This window comes from Dysidea avara, chromosome 7 (genome assembly GCF_963678975.1).
Source record: "Dysidea avara chromosome 7, odDysAvar1.4, whole genome shotgun sequence".
Taxonomy (NCBI): domain Eukaryota; kingdom Metazoa; phylum Porifera; class Demospongiae; order Dictyoceratida; family Dysideidae; genus Dysidea; species Dysidea avara.
This window is the reverse complement of record NC_089278.1, coordinates 15,642,043-15,664,586: the sequence shown is the minus strand read 5'-3', so window position 1 is coordinate 15,664,586 and position 22,544 is coordinate 15,642,043. Positions and strand designations below refer to the sequence as shown.

Genomic DNA, 22,544 nt, shown 5'->3' with positions numbered 1-22,544 from the left:
ATTCATTGGTGTACATATTTTTGTCAGGTGGGAAGGAGAAAGGGTAAAAGTATGGACCTGGGTACGGCTACCTTAGGACCATGCTGAAGTACTCTTACCAGGGATGTCCTGATTTCAGGGGTAGACACATTAACTGCAGGACTGCAAACTGTAACAAGGGTCATGATTATATCAATGTGTCCACATGTAGGTCCTAACAAATGCAAAAGTTAAAAAAACCTGAAACTTCACTTAGTGGCCACCTCAGTATACTGAAGACACCTTGTTATAGATGCCAGGTCCAGCAAGTCCAGATGTATTTTCACTTTTGGTTTTTAAGCCATCCCATTAATATGGTCAAAATGGTAAAACTAAAGAGGCTAAGCAGGCAGTCAAGGTATCACTGCAAAATTTAACTACCAAAAGCCATACTTATCATTCATTCTATATAGCAATAATTTATAATTATTTTATGCTGTTTCTAGCTATTATACTTCAAGAAATGTGGAATAATTATTTTGTACCTTTCACTGTGATAAACCCTACTATATAGTCATAGTGTGCTTACGTCAGTTGTAAATTGCAACTAGCTGACCAGTTGTTCACCATCCTGATTTCTTCAAAACAAAACATGCAACTTTGTGAACTGGGTAACACACACACATGTACACACAAGCAAAGCCTACAACAGCTGTACAAAACACAGTGTACAGCTATTGCTGCCCAACACCGGCACTGTGATGCCTGTGCACCACTCAGGCACCTGAGTATTGTGCAGGCAAATCCTCGTGCAGGAGGACTGTCTGGGTGTCACAATAAAGAGAGGCCAGTCACAGAACCTGAAATTTCGCAGTGACGTTAAGTGAGACAACTACAGTTGGACATTTGCTTCCTCAGTAAACACCAGGTACCCATTGATGATACAACTGGGTGGGCTGCTTCCCCAGTTGACCAGATCCCCATTATATATGTGACCGGATTTGACAAAACCAGGCTTCCACACACATCCAGATTATGAATTTATAGGACCATAACTCAATGTAGGAGTATGCTATCAGTTTCAAATTTGGACCTGTTATTGCAAAATGCAATGATATACCAACAAAGAATGTTATAAGAGAGTAGCTGCTTTGGTTGAGTATATTGTTCATTTTTGGGCTGAAACAAATACTGCAAATACCCAAGTACTTGTTAAGGATCTCAGGTAGTAAAATTGGTACTCAAGTACTCGTAGTGATCACATGACCCAGCACACGTGTTGCATTTGCCATCAGGGAGGGACACAATGAAGGCTAGCGCGCTATATAGCATTGTGTCAAAATTGTAGGTCAATAGCATACTGAGTTGTCACGTTCAAATTAAAGAGTTGGATGTGTGCGGAAGCCTGGTTTTGTCAAATCTGGTCACATATACAGCTGGATACACTGGAGAAACTCCAACAATAAATTGGCATAACCAGGCATTGAATATGTGTCTTTTGATTACCAGGCCAATGCTCTTGTTGACATACGCCATGGACACCACCATCAATGACTAAAATAAAACTTTATAAATATTGCTATAGCCAAGAGTACATAAAAATAAAATTTAGCCTCTTAAGTACTCCTTTACTCATACTATAGCTAATATTCTTTTGTGGAACGAAGTAATAATCACTTTGGGTCAAACATATACATGTCAAGTAATGTACACATGTAGTTACACCGAAAGCTACATATCCAGCAATGCCTTACAGAAACAGATAATTTATAATATATTATACAGATCAAAAATTATAAATATTCAACATAGTATAAAGGGTAAAAGAATGATTTATAAGGTACACCTAACTTGAATCATCATTATAAATGTGATAGACACTTAAATCTTTTTTCCACTTCACTTTCTTCGATGAAACTTTCATAGGGTTTGTGCTGTTTACTCTTTTGTTATATCTCTGTTGTCTAGATGTTGCAGCTTCAATTGCTTTCATCCTCTCCAATTGTTTCAATCTTGCTATTCTTCTTAATTCTTTATCTTGAGCTGAAGACACCTTAATAGGCACTTCATCTTCTAACTCATGATCTACCTGATCGCTACTATTGTCTACCACACCTTTACACTGTTCTGATTCATGATCCACTGTAGCTGGTGGTGGTGATGATGATAAGTCACATCGGTTTTCATCACAAGAATTCTGCACATGATCTAGTTTTTGTGTCTTAGAATGTGGTAATTCAGAAACTGACTTTTCAACAACTGAACTGTTTCTCATGTAGTCTTCTACATGTACTACAGGATGAAGTGTCTTAACTGGTTCTGTAATGGTGTGACTATTATGCACATCTGATTTGGTAGAACAATGTTTTCTTTTCATTTCTATTTTCTTTTCCATACAAAGTATGTAGTATCCTACAGGTATTGTATAGACATATACATGAAGTGTAAGCTAGTAGGGATCATTACAGTAAAGTCTGCTTAAACAAGTGATCATCACCTGAAGGACACTATACCCCAGTTTGTAAAATTCCTATTTTTTCACACATTTTATAACTTTTCTATACACTGCATCAATGGTGCCATCCTTAAATATGGAGAATACATTAAGGTCACCTGTAATCAATCCACTGATGTGCTTTGACAGTTGAAGGTGTGATATAAAATTACAGACAATTCTCTTTATATTCTGACATGATAGAGAACACAAGAAGTCAATGACAGACAACCCGTAAATCGACAGCTCTGTATCGTAAGCAGATAGGAATGGGATGCAACAAAGGACAAAAGTTAGTCCTTTGTGCACACATTGATGGCATCGTATACTGAAAAACAGCTAAAAACGAAAAAGTAGATTTTTTTCTCAAGAGAATTAACATTTCAGCCAACCAGATGATTAGTAAAAGTGTCAACAACGTAACAGACACGTGTGGTTTGACTTCATTACAAGTTTGGGAAAGGGTTGTAATGATACTGTTGCTTTTATGGCTTCCCGTAGGAAATGTATGGTGAAAACTTTGATTGGTCAGAAATATTGCATCAGGCATTTAAACAAAAGAACATTTTCTGCAGGTCAAGCAGTGCCACAAATGAGCCAAATCAGTTTCAAGATTGTGTGTAATTGCATCCGTGAGTTATTAAATGTTTTTGAGGATCCAGCTCAACACGTACATAGTAAGCGGAATGCAGAAATGCTGACTTGGTATGGCCCATTCTGTCAACCAACCTATATAAACACCCCGTCATTAGGTAGGGGTGTTACCCGGGAAAAGCGATACCCAATGACAGGGATCTCAATGACAGGCGAGACTATTGACACCACAAGGCTCAAGGATAGTGGCAACAAGCTTAAGGGTGACAAACAAAAAGAGCAATCCATCTAGCCCCCAAAAAAAGCTAGTATAATTTCTCACCCAGCACTTATAATTAGTGTGTACAGAACCATATAACCCCGGCTAGAACCATCTGACCACGTATCTGACAGTATACCAACTACATAATTACCTGCTCTACTTCACGAATATCGAACTGCACGCTACAGTTACCCAACACACATAATCCATCACGAAACATAACATTTTTACGCGAGCTCAGAGTGACAAGAAAATCTTGATTAATTTCTAAATATCGAGCACCTCGACGAAAGAAGAAAGAACGTGCATCGATGGGACGAGATGATGCTAAGGGAAACAACGTGAGTTATACATTATTGTCATGTATGGAATTAGACAGCTTTGCTGGACATTACATGTCTAAAGCTGTCTAAATGTGTAAGGTGATCATTCCAGGGAAAATGATTTCAGGCCTCCACTTTTAGGTCTAATATCTGTTATCACTTACAGACACTGGCACAATTATTAATCTGAACAAAGGGGAGCTACATTATTATTGCAGTTATTGGATTAATCAAGGGGGTGACACACAGGTACTCACTGTAGGTAGATCTGTGACCACGGTCAAACTCGTAAGTCACAGGTCAAGGCCATCAAATTCATGCCCAGTCAACGGCAAAAATTTTCAACCCACAATCGAAAATTACTGAAATATCGTCACTAAGTCACAGATTACACACTGGAAAAAAAGGCTCTTAGTCACAGGTCAAAGCAAAATTTTAGCTGGTCAAGACTATGACCGCGGTCAGACCTACCTATGTTAATGTGGGTACAGACTCACGAACACACCTTTTAAAAAAAAATGTGGGTATGGAAAAAATGTCTGTTAACAGTTGGTGGTATGTTGCTGGCAAGCGCAAAGTAATTTTTATTATTATTTGTCATTACTGTACAACTTCAAAAGAAGATGGCGTACAGATAAAGCAAGTTTTCCCCTGGCAGAATTGTTGCGTGTCCTTAGCAACAGTAGCTGGAGTGATGTGAACATGCAGGTTAACTAAACAGCAGAATTGCATGTAAGCCAAGCCAATAATTATCAAGACATGTGCAAATTATATGGTGCAGTCCTATCATGCAGGCACTGTAATGTGGTCAACAAAGAGGCAAGTATCACAAAGAATTGAGTTACAAAGGGAAGGCACTTACTCTAATAGAACACATGAGACAAACACACACACACACACACACAAATGGACATGTACCCAATTGGCCTGCCCATGCCTGCCCTATACTTATCAAATGTGCTACTATATACTTTTCCAACAGTCCATATGCTATGAAGCAATACCAGGATGCTATGAACTTATTTTGACAAAAAAAAAGTGTAGTTAGAAAAAGTATGCACCATAAAGGTATATAAAATAAACAAAATAGTTTTGTCACTGGCAGGATTTGAACCCTCACCCTACACAACAGTATCTCAGGGAGGTGCTTTACCAGTTGAGCTGATTATTGTGTGGTTAGCAATGGAATGCAGCTCAAGTCATGGCCTTCAACGTGCTGTAACGGATGAAGGAATGCATGTAGAAGCAATAAACTTTGCGACTTAGCCAGATGGCGAGTGTTTAATTCCGTGTGTGAATCGTGTTGATATGTGCACATATTGCAGAGTAAGCGTCATCAATAGTGGACAGATGAAAAAGTGTGTCGTGAAAAGGTGGCACTGAGAAGAAAAAGTCAGAATGCAGACAGACAGACAGCTTTTTGGCTTTACAGGTTTTTTGCAATTGAATTCGTCACCTTTGCAATTGATTTCGTCCCGTTTGCAGTAGAGTTCGTTGCCTTTGCAGTAGAATTTGTCCCGTTTGCGTCAGTTTTGCAATTAATACCATCAGTTTTGCAATTGATTTGCATTAGAATTAGTCGTGTTTGCACAAGGATTCATCATAATTACATTAACTGCAAGAAACCAGCTGCTCATCACAAGGTGAATCATTTTCGCCATGGAGAATACCACTTGAGACACTGGAGAGTAATTGAGGCTGGTTATGCGCGAAGCCATTAGCTGTCTGTCAAGCTAATTAACTTGTTCACGAGTGACCACACTCATCACCCATTGCCAATGGCAAAGTAGTCTCGTGCCCAACTGGGCTCGTGCTAATGCGCAAACACCGTCTGGTGACAATGCTCGAGTTTCTTGGGCCCGGAAGTGTGATCCAGCCAAAATATTGGCTGGCCAATCAGAATCGAGGAGTTGCATAATCGTTTTAAAAACAGTGAAAAAACCATTCGAAAATGGGTAGGAATAAAGTAAAACTCAGAATAGAGAATTTACTAGATGCGATCTCTTCATTCATTGTATTAGTAGAGGACGCATTTCATTTCTGGTTAACGTCGAGTCACGATTCATAATGTGAGATCGGAAAAACAACTTGACAACAAACATCTTGGACAACCTAGGTGAGTAACTTCTGATAAAATGGCTTTAAATAGTCTGCTTTTTCGTCTACTTCCAATACATTCATGCGATTATGCAACTCGTCGATTCTGATTGGCCAGCCAATATTTTGGCTGGACCGCACTTCCGGTCCCAAGAAACTCGAGCATTGTCACCAGACGGTGTTTGACTAATGGCAAAGTACAATTGGGAATGTTGCTGAAGAAGCTGTAACAGAAAAATTATATTAAAAAATCACCTTATAAAGAGTTGTTTACAACAGTTGTACTTCAACAAGATTATGGAGCAGCTGCTACATCTTGTTTTCGTGTTTACTGCAGCTGCCAATCTTGTTATGGATAAATTCTTGTGCAAACGTGAGAGTTCTAATACAAAAGCGACTAAATCAGTTGCAAAACCGACAAATTCATTTGCAAACGGGATGAAGTTAATTGCAAAGGTGCTAAATTCAATTGCAAAAACCTGTATCGGGGGTGGTGGAGTAGGCCAAAGAGTGAGGGGGCCAACTTTTGACAGTGAAATGTACACAATGGAGTATGAAGCATACAACAGATATAAATGCTATCCATACGGGTCTGGGGGCTTACTCCCAGGAAAATGTTTAAAAGCTCTGAGGGAGTAGACTATTTCACTATGTTTTTGGCACTTTTTGCAGTTAAAACTTTTAAAGGAAATGTAAAAGTGACTGTTCTATTAGAGTACTTGACTGCTCTATTAGAGTATCTTGATCTTATCTTGCAAACATTGCCCCATAAAAGTGGGGGGGGGGCCCCGTTTCCACTGCCTATGAGCTTTATGTATTATATTATCATGTATAGATTAAGTTGTTTACACAGACCTTTCACAGTATCCAGAGAAAGTTGGTCACACGTCATCAATCATCTTATGATCTCAAAGAAAAGGTTGACCTAATTCAACCTTCACTCCTCTTAATAATCTAAAGATGGATTGTATATCCATACCAGAGCATCCCAGCACCCTTACAAACCTTCTCAGTACAATGCGCTTCTTTTCTAGCTGCTAAACAAGCTAGAACAATGCTTGGATGTGTAATTTTATGTCATAGGCTTACAATGCGGACCATCCTCCAATCTTTTCTGCCATTTTTTTTCCAAGTTTATAGTTGTGGTTTTATGAACTGGATTACACAATTGTGCTGCAGATTGTAAATGCAGTAAGTTTGGGTCATAGATGCAACTGTATCAACTTGTTATTGTAGGAGGACACATCTCGTACCAACCTCCCCATACATGAAGATGTGGAAAACATTGTTGCTCCTGTTGTGAGGAAAGAAGTTGGAGTTGTGGTGAGTACTGATTAGGTTAACACAGTTGTATGTGTTGTTTCTTTATTTTGTACCTGAATGTTCCATGTGGATTTTGTGTAATATGGTTTGTTGCCACCCTTTTAATGGTATCTAGACATCAAAGTCACCAGAAAGTAATTATTGACAGTTTAGTGGTGACCAGTAGCTACTGAAGTACTAGTTTACTTGTAAACATATTTGACTTGTGGGTATCACTGTCTGTTGTATCTCAGTATACAGACATGTGTAGTATTCAAAATATTGCAATAAATACACAATATGGTATTTACTTGTATTGTTGCATCCCTATTTGTCAATTCTATGATACACGTCTTTAACACTGTGCTTATTTGCTCATATGTATGTGTTATATGTGCTTTCTTGTTCTTGAGGTATTTTTGACATTACTGTAGGCCGGTAATGTTTATCTGTGCCCTGAAATTGAAGACGATTGTTCAGTTAGATTATTTTAAGTGTAGGCCGGTGTATGTTTTACTGTACATAAGTATATTTACTTAAATGCCGCACTTTCAACAGTAGCTACACTTGAGTGGTGCCACAATCAGTTATGAGCTTAAGCATTGTTTTCGAGTGTTGAGTAGTGGTAGAGTTTAGATAGTTGCCACATCAAGTTTTTGAACTAAGGTATGAATGTCACAGTAAATGTATGGTCTTCAAAGAATTCACATTTTTGCCACTACCTGAGACCATCAGGTGCTGGATAGCCAGTAAGAGTACTGTATACTGTACTGTGTAAAGAATGTGCACACAGTACATGTGACTTGTAGTTTTTACCTTTTCCATTCTATATGTACGTACAGTAATACAATTGTAACATAATAATATATTTATTTATTTTTGTAGGCTGTTGATAATCTAAAGGTTGGTTCATTGTGTGTATGCACTCACTGTAGGTGTGGACATGTGACTGGTCATGTGAGCAATGGAAATTTATCTAGTTGTCATTAGTTCATTGTACAAACACCATCGAACTTTTACCATGTACACATGCGTAGCTGTACTGTCTGTTATTGGCAATGCTTTACATATATGTACTTGTACTTTTTTGTAGTTAAAGATACAACGATTAAAAGTGTCTGGTTTATGCAAAACAAAGAATGATATTGTTGTGGAACAAATCAAGCCTTTGTTCTTAGCTGATAGTTTACAGAGTGTAAGTGATTTATTGTGTGTCATGCACGCTCACTTGTATACTGTCTCAGATTATGCACTTACAAGGTACAGTATGAAATGTGTGCTTGAGGCAATCTGTACACACACACATGTCGGGCCATTACTACCATATGCTCGTGAAAACCATAACAACACAACACAATCACATGTGTATTTCATGTGAGGATTTAAAATGAAACCTGGTGATTTTTGTCTTAATCGTTTTACAATTATCTTGTAGTACATAATTTTGCTGGAGTACTGCTAAACACAACCCTTGCTAGTTTGGAATATTTGAATCTTTGCTGACATGTTTGATTGATTGCGTTTCTGTTCTGCAAATAACCTGAAAAGTTACCGTAAAGGACAAAAGTTTGGCAAATTCGGTGAATTGAAGCAAATATGCCAAATTTCATTCACCATTAGATATTTAAATTTGCCAAACATTTATCCGCCAACCTGCTTCATGTGCTGATTTGCCAAACATAAGTCGTACCAAACTTTTGTCATTTACGGTACTTTGATTTTCTACTAACATCCATGTGAGTTGTCTGCATGCATTCATACGAGTAAAAGTTTTCAAGGTAGAGTTTGTGCAAAGTATGAAGATTATACACCTGTAGACCCTGCAATAATTACTTGGGAATGTTCATCTGAAGTGTATCCTTTTGTTTCATTATGCCAGCTTGAAGGAGAATGTGATAATGTTGTATTTTAACTTACAGCCAGCCACACACACACACACGGTCAAGCCAACTGTGTTTGTAGCCATGCTCACAACCTGGTTTGATTATGCATTGAAAGGTACCAACTGTCTGATAGTAGCTTAATTGTACAATTGGATAACCTGTAGTGCCGAGTATAATAATTTAGCAATCTCCTGGTTGAGTATGCTGAAGCATAGCAAAAAAATATAGTCTAAAGACATAATCGGCATGAAAGGCTGCATCTGAAATGATCATAGGTATACATATGATATTAACAACACTTCTGCATTGTTGATTCAATAGTTGTGCTGTGTAACACAGTCAATAAGAGATGTGTAGGTGCAGTTAATAATATATGTGTATGTCTCTAGATTCTGATAGGAGTTCAAGATGTTCAAGATAAATTACAAACTTTAGATGTGTTTCGTAATGTGGAGGTAGTGCTGGACACTGCAAAAGGTACGCATTGTGGTGTCATTTGTACTCTTGTTCACCTTGGTATTGATAATTATTTGATTGGGAGGGTTTGGTGTTTCATAACATAGCAAGGATTAAGACTGTATTATCAATTCTTAAACCACAATTCCCTAAGGTGAATTAAGCAGAACTGGTTTACAGTGACACTGCAATCTTATGGGTTACTCTGGCAATATCCCATTGTTTCAATGATGTTTATGCAATTCCATATATGTTATTTAATTTGCCAGTACAACCCAAATTGTCTTACTGTGTTGGTTTACATTCCAGCTATCTTACCTTGTTTCATTAACGATGCCTAGCTGTACTCCCACCTAGTTTACATACTTTTATAAATCTATTAATTTGTCAGACCTTAGAATGATGAAACTAGTTATTCTGTAGTTCTAGTCCCTATAGCAGCTTAACTGCAGTCGTGTTTTGCTTCTTAACTCTTGGCTATATTGAGTTTATCATAACATCAACACCATTATATTATATGCTTTTTCTAGGCTGGTTCAATAGTCTGGGTTGTGTATGTACAGTGTAACAATGGTTTGTTTAACGTGTGTAGGACCTGGAGCAAAGAAGGGTCAATTAGAAGTGACATTTTTTGTCAAGGAGAAGAGTAGATTACATCTTGGTGTGTCTGCACATGCTGGAACACAGTCTGGTGATGCTGTAAGTGAAATACATGATATTGTTGTATGTGGCGGTGAACACTTTGGCCACTGCTGACCAGTGTTGGCAGAACCATGGTAATTGTCATACTTACTTTTGCTTTGCCTTTTTACTGTGTTCACTGTATTAAAAAGGCCTGTGCACTCAATGTAATGTAATGAAAAGTAATGTCCAAAACTTGGCATATTGTAAGACCAGTGTACCAATCTCCCACAGCAGTTCACTAAAACTTAAAAGTTCTTCATTCACACACTGTATCCTTCATAATAGTCTAAAAACCCTGTAATAAAGTTTAGTAAATCACATGACCAAGTCAGCCTGTATTGTAAATATTATTTGATTCCCTATTAGAGTACCTTATATATTTATTGACGTATCTGAAATTAGCAAATTCCAAATGATTGTTATGTTCATGTAGTATTAGACTATTCTGTTGGTTATTATATTCTGTACAGTAGTTAACTTTATGCATCATTTCCGCACATAATTTCATCAATACAAGCTTTTCAGTCCAGTTTTAACATAACACTTTAGCTACTCTTTGAGCATACGTGAATACACGATGTCTCATGAATTGTTACCATATATTTTGTAGTCACTGTCTGCTTCTATGAGAAATGTGTTTGGCAGAGCAGAAGTGTTCAAGTTGACCTCATCTACGACACTGCCTCATTTTGGACATTCTCAACAAGTAAGGGATTCACCATTTTGTGTAAGTATTGCATTGTACTTGTGAGCAATTTTTTTGGCCCTATAATGCTGCTCTCCATTGTTCCACAACTGTGCTCATCCTAGTGCTCAATAATAAAACACGTGTCCTATGTGTGGTTGTTGTATTAGGGTGTTTCATTTTATAGTAACTGACTGTTCTATTAGAGTATATCGTTGTTTCATTCAAATATGAAACAAAGCCAGCTCATGTTATGCTAGAATTATGCTACTGTATTTCCAGTCAGCATACCAATGTAAATATAGCCTAACGACTATATATTTATATATATTAGTAATGTTACTTAGTTGGTGGGCACTATATTGAACTAGATAAGAATATGTTTGCTTTTTAACTACTATACTGTATGTGTGTACAGTGTGTTTTACAGGTTTGTTGATATTGTGTGTTTTAGATGGAGTTTCATAAAATGCATTATGCAGATTTGAATAAAAGGTATGTGGTTATATGTAACTCTACACGTAGTTTTGCTGTAGTTGTACTGTTGTACCCGAGTACATGTGTATACTTTTGAAGTGAAAGTATCACTGGAAAGTGTATTATGATAGCGGTGTTTTAAAATTCTGACATTTTGAACCAATCAACAGTGTTAAACTCTCAGTGTTCTTAATTACATTATGTTGTGTTATGTTTTTTATAGGTTATTGTTAACATGTGGGCATACCAAACTTGATCATCCATTTAGTGGATTCCAGGAGAATGTCATCGGATCATTAGCACAACTTTCGGTACACACATAATATGTCTTATCACTACAAGTATAAAACTGTAAATGTTGAGATGGTAAATGACCAAACCAGAACACATAGAGCAATGATACCTGTTGTATACCCTACTACCCAATATCCTACCTGTTATTAACACATATAGCTCAGTAAATCATGGTGTTATTTATTATATAGTTTACTAGTTGGTTGGGACATCACAAGTTATCCTGGAATTGTGATTGGAGAGAAATATTTGGATTTGCTAGTAATGTACCAATTCAAGTGAGGTCACAAGCTGGTCATTCTCTGAAATCATCAATCATGGTAAGAATTAAACTGTTTCTTTATACTTTGTGCTTTAGTTAAATGTGACAAAATATTGCAGCGTGAGAAAAATATTTTTTCAGATATGTGCTGATGTAATGGTGAAAGTTGAACATCAAGCAATTCTGTTGTTTCCTCTTCCTTGTATTTATATTTGTATGTACGTATGTATACACTTTTTTGACTAGTGATAATAAAAAGTCCCTTAACTTAATTGATACAAGCTGGACTCAATGCTACCATGCATGCTAGCACTACACTATGAACTTAAAAAAAACTATTTACAGGAAAATTAGTGATTCACAAACTTATTTGCAACACTCCGTGGACAATACAATATCTTACAATTCTGAAGTTGTCATCAGGTACCATCCCAAGTGTTGCTGTATACATGCGCAATGGTAGCAACACAAAATACATGTCATTGCTGTTTATGAACTCCTGGTAATATACATGTGGTAAAGTCTGATTTGTGGTTGTAGTGATGTTTCTCGATCAATTCTTGTCTCTTTATCGTTTCTTTAGCATACAATAGAAACAGACAGAAGGGATGATCCAATGGATCCTTATAAAGGATATTATGCTCGTGTTGTTCAAGAATTTGCTGGCATCGGTGGAGACACTGTGTTTGGCAAAGCAGAGATACATTCAGCATTGTATCACCAAATATGGAATAATTTGGTAAATAATATATTACATGTGTATTATCCAGATGATGTCAACAACCTCCACACATTTTGGTATCTTCCCTACAAGACTTGCTGTATTGTGTATGTATGTTTCACACTCTCAGTTTTTTGTGCATTATGTTAAATTTAGTGATAACAAAAATCATTACCAAATATTGACTTGTTGCTTGACTCTCATTTCTTAGTGATCTCCATTACCCAAGTCAGACCATCAAAACACCCTCTAAAAAACTGATAACTGTGGAAACTGACTATCAAACAGTACAATAGAACTGTTTAGTAGAGTTCCCCCTAAAATGACAGGTGCTGCCCAAATTGCTGCCTAAAAACCATCTAGAAACTCTACGCAATAAAAATCACTTTTACTTGGTACATCTAACTTCAGGAGCGTATTTGTATGTTTACTGTTAGTGGAGTAGATACGTGTAGCTGCACTTCTAAAACAATTGCATGGTGTGACCACACCCCTAAATGATCAGAGCATTCCATGACCATCCTGCAATCAGCTACAGTTTTGCTGTAGATAACTAAACATGACAAACCACACCCCCACTCAAGACAAGTTGAGACTATTCTAATAAAGCATAAATCTTCTTCACTATCAATTTTCATTCCTCATAGGTTGGATCACTGACTTTCTGGGCAGGAACAATGAGACCAATCACTGCCAGCCGTATTAATGACAGGTAATGAACTTGCCCTCATGAACACATAGGGTAAAATATTCGTGAAACCTTGTTTTGTATACTCATAGTCTTACTGCTAACCCTGCACATGTGTTAAGGCCATATTGGTATAGGTAATGTTTCGTTAGTTGGCAATGCACTTGTATGAAAATTTTGTTACAAGCTTATATGTATTCAGGTATTTGATATTGTACTAATGTAATATCTTCACTAGCTGTTGGCTTGAAATAGTTAACGCAAAGCACTTAAAGTCACTACCTGGTCTGGGAGCTTTTTTTTTTTTTTTTTGAAGTTTTCTAACATAGTTGCGATCTGACTCCCTGCTGTACAGGTTACATGTCTCTATTGAATGAGTGTAAGACAATACAAGGGAGGTTGTCTACACCTGTAACTATACTAGTGGACATTTAATTCTTACATCAGTCTCTGACTCATATACAGTATAACTGCAGGTGACACCTCCTTTGTTTCATTGCTTTTATTTTGGATCTGCGCACATGTAAAATTTCTAACTTTTTTTTTTTTTTTTTTTTTGCTTTTTGTGACATGATTCATGGCTGTGAGTCAGTGCCTACTGTGTCAAAGGAAAGAATAGTGCCAGACATTATAAAAATCTATTTCGTGACTGGATGCATGTCCCAACTCTCAAGTACTGAAAAGTGAAGTGACCATTCCGCTTCAGCTATGTTCCAGTATTAAAAACAGTACAAGAACTGGCTGCACTCAATCCAGTCACTATGGAAATCATGGAGGATTCTCATGATAGTCAGCACAAAAGCCACGATGTGCTACCCACAAATCAACACCTGTGCAGTAGTAGAGGAAGAAATGGGACACAAAGGAGGACAAAGATTAAGTCAATGACGCATGCACTGTGGGTGCTGCAGTTGGCGAAATGGAAAATTTCAGACCTAAGTGATGTTAAAAAATGAAGTAATCCACCCCATAGCCTTAACCATAGTCGGTTGATGGCTGAAAGCATCAGTCAGTCAGATAGTTAGTCAGTTAATAGAAACTTCAGAAATTAAATTCCATTGTTGGAAGTGTTTGAGGTTACTCTGAAAGCACATTTGGATTTGATTATGCCTACCAAGCTGTGGTAAAGGAAAAGTGAGGCTGGTTTTTGGGTGATGTTTTGGCCCCAAACCTTCATGATCCCTACATACTGAGTATTAAGCAAATATCTCTACTTGCATGTTCCATTTGTTGCAGGTTTTTTCTTGGTGGTACAACAACTTTAAGAGGATTTGGCATGTGGGGAGTAGGTCCTCATGAGTCAGGGTATAGCCTTGGAGGAGAAATATACTGGGCTGTTGGATTACACCTCTACCATCCACTACCTTTTATCCATGGACAGATTAACCGTTATATTAAACTTCATGCATTCCTAACTACTGGAAAGCTGTTTGGCTATGGTATAGGTATGGATGATGCATCTGTAATAATGGTTATTTGTATATACAAATGAATCAAACAGTGTTTAGTAGAGTCCTCCCCTAAAGCGATGCACACTACTACAAATGCTGTGTCTGAAAACCATCATTGAAATATCATACTTGTTAAAAATCACCTTCATGGAATAGTCTTACTCCATTCAACATCAAACGCAGCATTAAAAACAAGAAAACATTTAACAGGCAGCCGGATATTGAATTTTAAACAAATCATCACAACCCATATTTTGGTACTGACCACAGTCACAAGGCTAGAGGCCAAACGAAGCAGCGCACAGGCACTGTTTTATGCCACAACAAAAAAAACTCACTGGTGGGATGTGCCTTTTGTGGTTCTGACAAATGTCTGCTTTAATCTTCCAGTAAAAGGTCATCGTCTTCATACCAGGAAACCATATAAAGGCAATATCAACACTTTCCTTAAAGGAGTATATTTAGATGTCATGAAACTATTTGAGGTGGTTGACGGACTATAGTATCCTTGATAGTATGGGGTAGCAGGCTTATAAAATGATTGTAGTGGGCCATGCCCCCTAAACAATCAGAGCACATTGCCACACCTCAATGCTGTGGCCATGCCCCTCAACAATCTAGCTCAATAAAAACAAGGTATTGTACCACGCCCCCTACTACTGCATAGTATATACTGTAATGAGATCAAGATACTCTCTAATACAGCAGTCGCAACCACACGTGTTAATAGCTATGCTCTACCTGATATTATCACACAACCCTACATACAAACATGTTCAATTGTCAACATCATATAATTGCAGGTGGCTGGTCTCCTACAGAACTACTTACTCATAATAGATTATCAGTCGGTTTTGGACTGTTGTTCAATATTGGAATGGGCAGGGTGGAGTTGAACTATTGTATACCACTAAAAGCTCAGTCACATGACAGGTACTCCCATCATTGTAATTCAGTTACTTACTTGGGTCTACCCCATAATAGGTTACTGCCTGGACTTCAGTTAGGTGTGGGCATTGAATTTTTGTAATGCTAATTTTTGAAAACCGTATAACATGTTTTTGTGTTGTTCTGTGACAGCTACTTGGTTATAATTACAAGCGTACATAATTCAACAATCTTATAACGTGTATAGCTACCTAACAGAGTGATGACAAAATAAATTATGCATGCATACTTGTGTATTGTTTACTAGTGGCCATACGTTTGTTCAAGATACCATTTAGTGGGTTTTTTTTGTACCATCCAAAATTTCAAGGGTGGAAATTTTTACTTCAATCTTTTGTGCATTAAATAGAGCTGCAAATTTTATTTTCATGAATAGCAGCTAATCCGTGAAGATCTCTCCCTCAGAAAAAGCCTGCTTTATGGTGTCTTAAGAATATACGCTTAACTGCCAAGTACTACGTATTCGCTGATTCCCAAGAAGCTGCCTGTAAATGTCTATTGTCAGCTATGGTTTGACATCAACCCAATTAGCAGAGTGAAACCAACATGTGCAGCTGCACACAACTCTATACCACACAATCATATAAGGTATGTGTACATTTGATCATAAACCTCACACAACACAGCAAATACAGTTGTAGTACAATAATATTAAACCGTCTTCTTCCGTCGATGGTATATGATCAGCACTATTGATAATATCAGGAAACAGACATAGAGAAATGCTGCTCCAAAACAAGACCTGCAATACAACACACTGATGATGGCCATAAAAAAGTAAGACTTGAAATATCATTAAGTAATACAGTACTAAATAGTAGGGTTTGTGTTTTCCATGAAAATATAACCTCATACAGTGGAACTCCTTTTAAAGGACACCCCTGAATTGTGTCTATCTGGGTCCCAAAGCAATAGTACTAATAGTTTATACACCCCTTAACTTAGGACACCTCATTTCACAGGACAAATATAAATTGTCCTTTTTAGAGGGGTTCCACTGTATTACAATTGAATGTGCATTTAGTCCCACGGAATACAGTATGTTAGTTTTTTTAAACTTAGAAATCACACAAGATCTTGTACCAGCTCTAATGTCTTTATTGGTGAGCGAGAAAGACAAAGAGAGGAATACTCTAGTCATACACCCAGGAAATTACATTACGCATGCAGTGTACTCTAAACAGACAGTATAGTGACATGCATCCTATTTGAGGATCATGTGAGACTAGAAGGAGAGTCCCCTAATGAGAGCAGACGAACGATGGCAACAATCAGTCACCATGAATGAAGAAAGTTAGACACAAGTATCACAGTAACCGTTCAATGTGCATCCTACCTTACAATCTCAGAAATTCAACATGGAAAAAATTCATAGTGTTTATTATGCTTCCAATCTACTTTAGTCACAGTATATCGTGGGAATATATCCCAGCATTACTAAATATTACAGTATTTTTATGGTTGGCGATTCAACTAAATTCAATTTAAAATTTTATCAGAGAATCCGACTGTTATGTCAGAGTACTGTTCTATTAAGTAGAATATCACTAATGTTATGGCTCATCAAAAAATAACTCAGACTAAAAGAAAAAGCGAATGACATACAATCTATATCTCTATACTCTAATTGGACAGTCAAAAAGCACAATTGCACAAAATAAAATTTTAACAACTAAGATCCCCATTGTCACCTAGCTTGTGTCCTTTTAGAGTAAATACAGTTTCTAAACAAGTTGATGTTGTTCTACTTCCAGTACCCAATTACCTTACTAAACAAGCTACTAGTCAATCATGTATAAAAGTTAGGTTTACAGGAGCATAGGAAGATCTTTAACTTATGGGTGCCCTAAAATCTATGCTAATAAGATCAACATGGTTTTTTTTATCATAAAGAATTCTAGTCACATTAAACATGGTACTGAAGGATGGAATCAGCAATTCTGTTAGATTATAGATGTTAACTGATAAACAGTTAAATTTCTGCTTATAGTAATGCTTGACTGACTGCTCTATTAGAGTATCTCAATCATACTTGTATTCTATTATTTTAATGCACTTATACTGCATACCGTACAGCGTAATAATTGGCCGGGGGGGGTTTGATGAATTCACCATTGTCAAATGTTTACAAGGAAAATTTTGACAAATGTGCTGACTTCCAGTATTCTAATTAACCAGTCACATGAGCTTTGACGAGGAAAAATTTGACGAATTGCAACAATTCGCCAAAGTCATCTAAATCCCCCCCCCCCCCATTAAACTATTACACTGTACGGTATCTCGATCAGACTTGTATTCTATTATTTTAATGCACTTGTACTGCACCTTTGTTTAAGCCTATGGACTATGACTGAAGCCAGATCAAGGAATCACTGACAAGTTAGAAAAGAAAGGATCAGTGATTTTGATTCTGGTTAGAAATATTTATGGATGTCCAAGCACCCATGCTTCCTACGCCCCTAGTTTAGGAAACTTTGGCAATAGGACTGACAGTAGATTTGCCAATGTAAATATTTTGTTCATTCAAGTGACAAACGGCCACTTTGTTTGCTCTTCAGCTCTTTTTGTAGACACATCATTTTTATTATGTATATTTCCAAGTGTCACAGGTAAAATCTTCTGGTGGTGGAACCAAGTAGTCAGTCCCTCAAGGTCACTGGGCACACTTTGCTAACAATTCCCCAGATTGTGTTATTTAGTGATCCACTGATAACAGATTTTGCTGATTATCTGATACTAAAAATCCAATACTGATAACCAATCCAAGTTTACATATACCGAAATTGCAAATACCGTATTTACTTGGATAAACGCCGTGGCATTTATTATTACCTTAGTTCTAAAACTTGATGCGGACACCATTTGAGTCTGACCACCACTTGATGCTCAAAAATGATGTTGCAGCCCTAATTTTTTTTTAAATCAATCATTGCACCACTCACGGTATTTGCAATATTGTCATTTTAAAACTTTGTTTTTGACTCATTTTGTAAACTAACTCATATGCTACTAATTATACTGATAATTAGGCCAATACACCGATCAGCCACATTTTCCCTCTGTCAAAGCCCAAAGGTTCCCTCCATACAATAAAACAGATCATGCTCTTCATATTCCTAAACACAAACAGGAAACACATACTCCTATTCAACTCCAAGAAATTACGTATTCAAAACTCCCTGGGTACTCCCGTCAAAACAAAATTACAATATCAGCTCAACATCTCTAAGTTCACCCTCAAAAGCTTACCAAGCAGCATTGTCATATCCATCTTTAACATTGCTTTCTAATAATGAAAATGCTTTACCATTAGGACCTGGACCTGGACAAAAAGTATTATTATCAGATTCCTCTTCAATGTTGACATCCTCAAACAATGCCACAGCTTGTATCTTGCAACTAATGCCCAGTATCAGCAGCATCACAACTCCCCACAAGCTGATAGCAAAACAGAACATGGAGCCATACAAGTTGTTGCATAGTAATGTCGAGTACTTCAACACAGTTCCAAGCACCATGGTTAAGCTACAGTAAACAAATATAGTATCATGTGACACCAATACATGATCCTGAGTATTATAACATCATAGTGTAACTACAAGCAATTCAGAGCACAAGATTTCAATCTAAATATCTCTGTTGACCATCTATATCCAATTTTAACTACAGACCATTTTTGTATAGCAAACACCATGGGAGAATTGCTTGAAATTACAAGTGTCTGCCTTCTGCGCTTTTCCTTTACTCTTATCCTCTATTACACAGTGGTTGTCCTCTTTATGTAAGGGAGCCAAACAAAACACTAATTTTCACATCAACACTTCCTAACCAATACTGCCAAGCTGTCATGAAGGAAAATTGAGGCTGGCTTTAGGGTGATATTTTGTCCAGAAAATCCCAAAGCTTCATGATCCCTAAAGTCAGTCAGCATACAATAGAAAGCTGGAAGGGTTTACGATCGTTTTGAAGACATTTATGGGCTTAGAAGTTATTATAAAGGAAAGGTAGGGCTGGGTGATATTGTTGGCTTTTTTTGGATGATATTGTAGGCAAGAAAGCCCAAACCTCCATGATCCGGTACCACTGTACTGTATGATAAACAATAGCATAGTGTGCATACATAATTGATTAATTCTAGATGAGCTAGCTACATGGCAAAGATTTTACAGGAGTTGATGATACGCATTAATGAATTACAATAGAAGGAACAAGTTGACGTCGTCCTACTTCTAAAAAATCAGGTGTGATATTATTGATGGAACTCAAACTCTTTGCTGAAGATCTGTAAACAAATTGTGGGTTTATCCTTGACCACAAGTCTTGTGAGATTAGATCCTACTCTCAGGATAGCGCCAAGCATAACGGTGCTTTATCAATCAGAGATAGCAAGCACTTTCCGTGAGATGGTCTTGTATAGTTGAAACAGCAATATTGACCCTGGCATCATAGTGTTATGCCACATCATACAGTTAATTCTCTCCATTGATGGCCAAGCCACCAGCTAACAATACAAATATAGTGACTCAACATTACCACCAACACAGTACAGGGTGTTTGCTTACCAAACCCTCTTGCACAAATACTTCTAATCACCAACACTGATTAACAATAAACAATCAGGTATTCAAAACCACACATTGGTAAGTTATCTCTAATCGATAGGCTCCATGTGAACAGTAGAGTCTGGCAACCTGATTGATTTATGCACCTATTAATATTAAGTCCCACTACCCCCCTCTTGGGATTACTAAATGATTAGTGGGGGGGGGGGGGGGGGGGGGGTTGGTTTGCCCCACTAGACATTCAAAATTGATATTTAATTTGCTAGCTACACAAGAATTAACCTGTTTCCTAAAGTGTATTGTAGCCATGCTACGTGGGGATCTGACCACTAGTGGTGCCCCATGTTTTTTTTGTTTTTTTAATTCAAAATCCCTGCCATCTCACCACTGTGCTCGGGAGGGGGTAATCAAATGTCCGCACGTTAGAAACAACAATCGATACCGGCAGCTACCTCAAACACTGTGATGCTCGCTATTTAGAATACAAATGTATTTACACCAAACTATTAGTTTATTAACCAAATCATTCACCTAATCTACATCTACGGTAACACTTACAATCACTAGATTTCTTTGTATACACACTCGAGCCTCCTCTTGGTGAACGAATTGACAGTTAGACACGTGATTAAATAGTAAAGTATCCGGACATTTCTGTAAACTATCCGTAGTTTTATGGCCGCCTGAAACCATTTTATACCAAAACAAGAACTCCGTCAGACGTAAGGACAGAATGTGAAGCAAGACAATGACTACGCCGAACAATGACTACGCCTATCGAAGCCAAACATGGACATAGAATGCCAAAGACCCCAGTACATGTGTGTACAGTAATTAATTAGCATATTTGTTTTTCTTGCCATGCCTGTCCCACAGCTGACCCAGGTTGGTCAGATATGTGGTCACATGTTTACCGAGGATCCATATACATGTAGCTACTTAATTTCATTTGGTGTTTAATTAATAATAGTGTCTGAAAGTTTGTTGGTTTGCTGAAATTCGTGACATTTACTGCATAGGCATAGATAGTGATAAGTACAGTGGTTCAGTTCTTTGTCAAAATGGTCCATAAAATGTTTTTACATGAATTCCGGCCTTTAGTTTGGCTTTGATGGTAATATATTATCTATGGTCTGGTTTCCCTGTATCAACTTGGATGTGCAGTCTAGCACTATAAAACCATGTGTAATGTGTCTGCATTGTTACGGCTCGACAGAGAACCACTGAAAGCAGACTCTTACAGAACTGCAACACATAACAGCAACTCTAAACCATAACCAATAACAACTCTGATAAATATAAACTTAGACACAAAACACACACATGTACAAGCATACATAATAGCATGCTTTGATGACCAAGTATGTACAATCTCTGGTACGGTGGTAGTCAAAAATCTTAGCTATTAGTCACTGCTGCAAATAGCAACACATGCCATGCATGTGTATTACATTTTTATATAGTCTATACCTTGTTTAGGGGTCTACCACATAACTATGTCAAGATTTGGCAGAAGAGAGTTCATAATAAATGTGCTGTGTGTCATCCTTTTGCTCTGTAAGTATATTCAGGCCAGAGAAATGGCCCTTAGCTATGTCTATAACAACAAAAGTTCTGATCTCATGATGACAATGATCCTTAAACGATTAGCTACCACAAATGATGTAAGTTTGAAGTTTGGTGAATCAGCATATGAAGTATATAGGTTGGCAGAATAAAGTTTGGTGAATTTACCACCCAGCCAAAATTGAACAATTGGCAAATAAAGCTTTGCCAAATTTCCTTGAAATTCACCAAACTTTAATCACTCCAAACTTTCATCAATTACAGTACCTTCTGGAACTGCTTAACAGCTAGGAATTCTGACATTAATGTGCCTGGTGTATATGGTTGACAAAGAGGCTGGATTTGAAAAGGGACGAGCACTATCACTGTAACTTCTTACCATAGTCTAGAAGCATATTGCTAACATACTGATTCCCATAGTTATGCATAAATTCATTGATTTTACAATTTACTAATAATCACAATTTGTTCCATAATCTTGGAGAAGCCAAGTAATACTGAGAATGGACAAAAATTATAGCAAAGTACTCAAGACTAAAGTAACATTTCAAAGTATATGCTGGTTTGAAATGCCACAAAGGGCTACCTTTACTACTCTATGGCCCTGGCATTCCTCTCCACTGTATAGATTCCACCACACAATTCTGTGGTTGTCAATATTTCACTACAAAGAAAACACTGTATGCATAATACAAATAAGCTAGGGACTGTGCTTAGAAAAACACTTCTGAAGATTTTACATTGTCCTTTTAAAGTCCACTTATCCTGCATCAAACTCTTATCGTTTTACAGTAACATGATCAACAAATGCAAGAGTTGAATGTGACCTGTAACAGG

The 22,544-nt window shown here is 37.3% G+C and overlaps 1 protein-coding gene and 1 long non-coding RNA gene across 2 annotated transcripts; one reads left to right on the top strand and one right to left on the bottom strand.

The window, feature by feature from the left end:
• Nucleotides 1-1,631: 1,631 nt before the first annotated feature.
• Nucleotides 1,632-3,585, bottom strand: LOC136262351 (uncharacterized). Its single transcript, XR_010704180.1, has 2 exons — nt 3,460-3,585; nt 1,632-2,370 (listed from the first exon to the last, which is right to left on the bottom strand). It is a non-coding gene; the product is annotated as an uncharacterized lncRNA (long non-coding RNA).
• Nucleotides 3,496-15,803, top strand: LOC136262347 (sorting and assembly machinery component 50 homolog). The gene is made up of 15 exons (XM_066056584.1): nt 3,496-3,649; nt 6,965-7,051; nt 7,916-7,933; nt 8,124-8,225; nt 9,303-9,390; nt 9,962-10,068; nt 10,664-10,759; nt 11,193-11,233; nt 11,439-11,526; nt 11,701-11,829; nt 12,355-12,510; nt 13,140-13,204; nt 14,417-14,625; nt 15,435-15,564; nt 15,616-15,803. The coding sequence occupies exons 1-15, from the start codon at nt 3,620-3,622 to the stop codon at nt 15,659-15,661; spliced, it is 1,392 nt and encodes a 463-aa protein (XP_065912656.1). The 5' UTR covers nt 3,496-3,619; the 3' UTR covers nt 15,662-15,803.
• Nucleotides 15,804-22,544: the final 6,741 nt, after the last annotated feature.

Coding starts and splice junctions, on each gene's coding strand:
- LOC136262347 (XM_066056584.1), top strand. CDS start 3,620: ATGGGACGAGATGATGCTAAGGGAAACAAC. Junction 8,226..9,302: donor TAGCTGATAGTTTACAGAGT/GTAAGTGATTTA, acceptor GTATGTCTCTAG/ATTCTGATAGGAGTTCAAGA. Junction 14,626..15,434: donor GCTGTTTGGCTATGGTATAG/GTATGGATGATG, acceptor ATATAATTGCAG/GTGGCTGGTCTCCTACAGAA.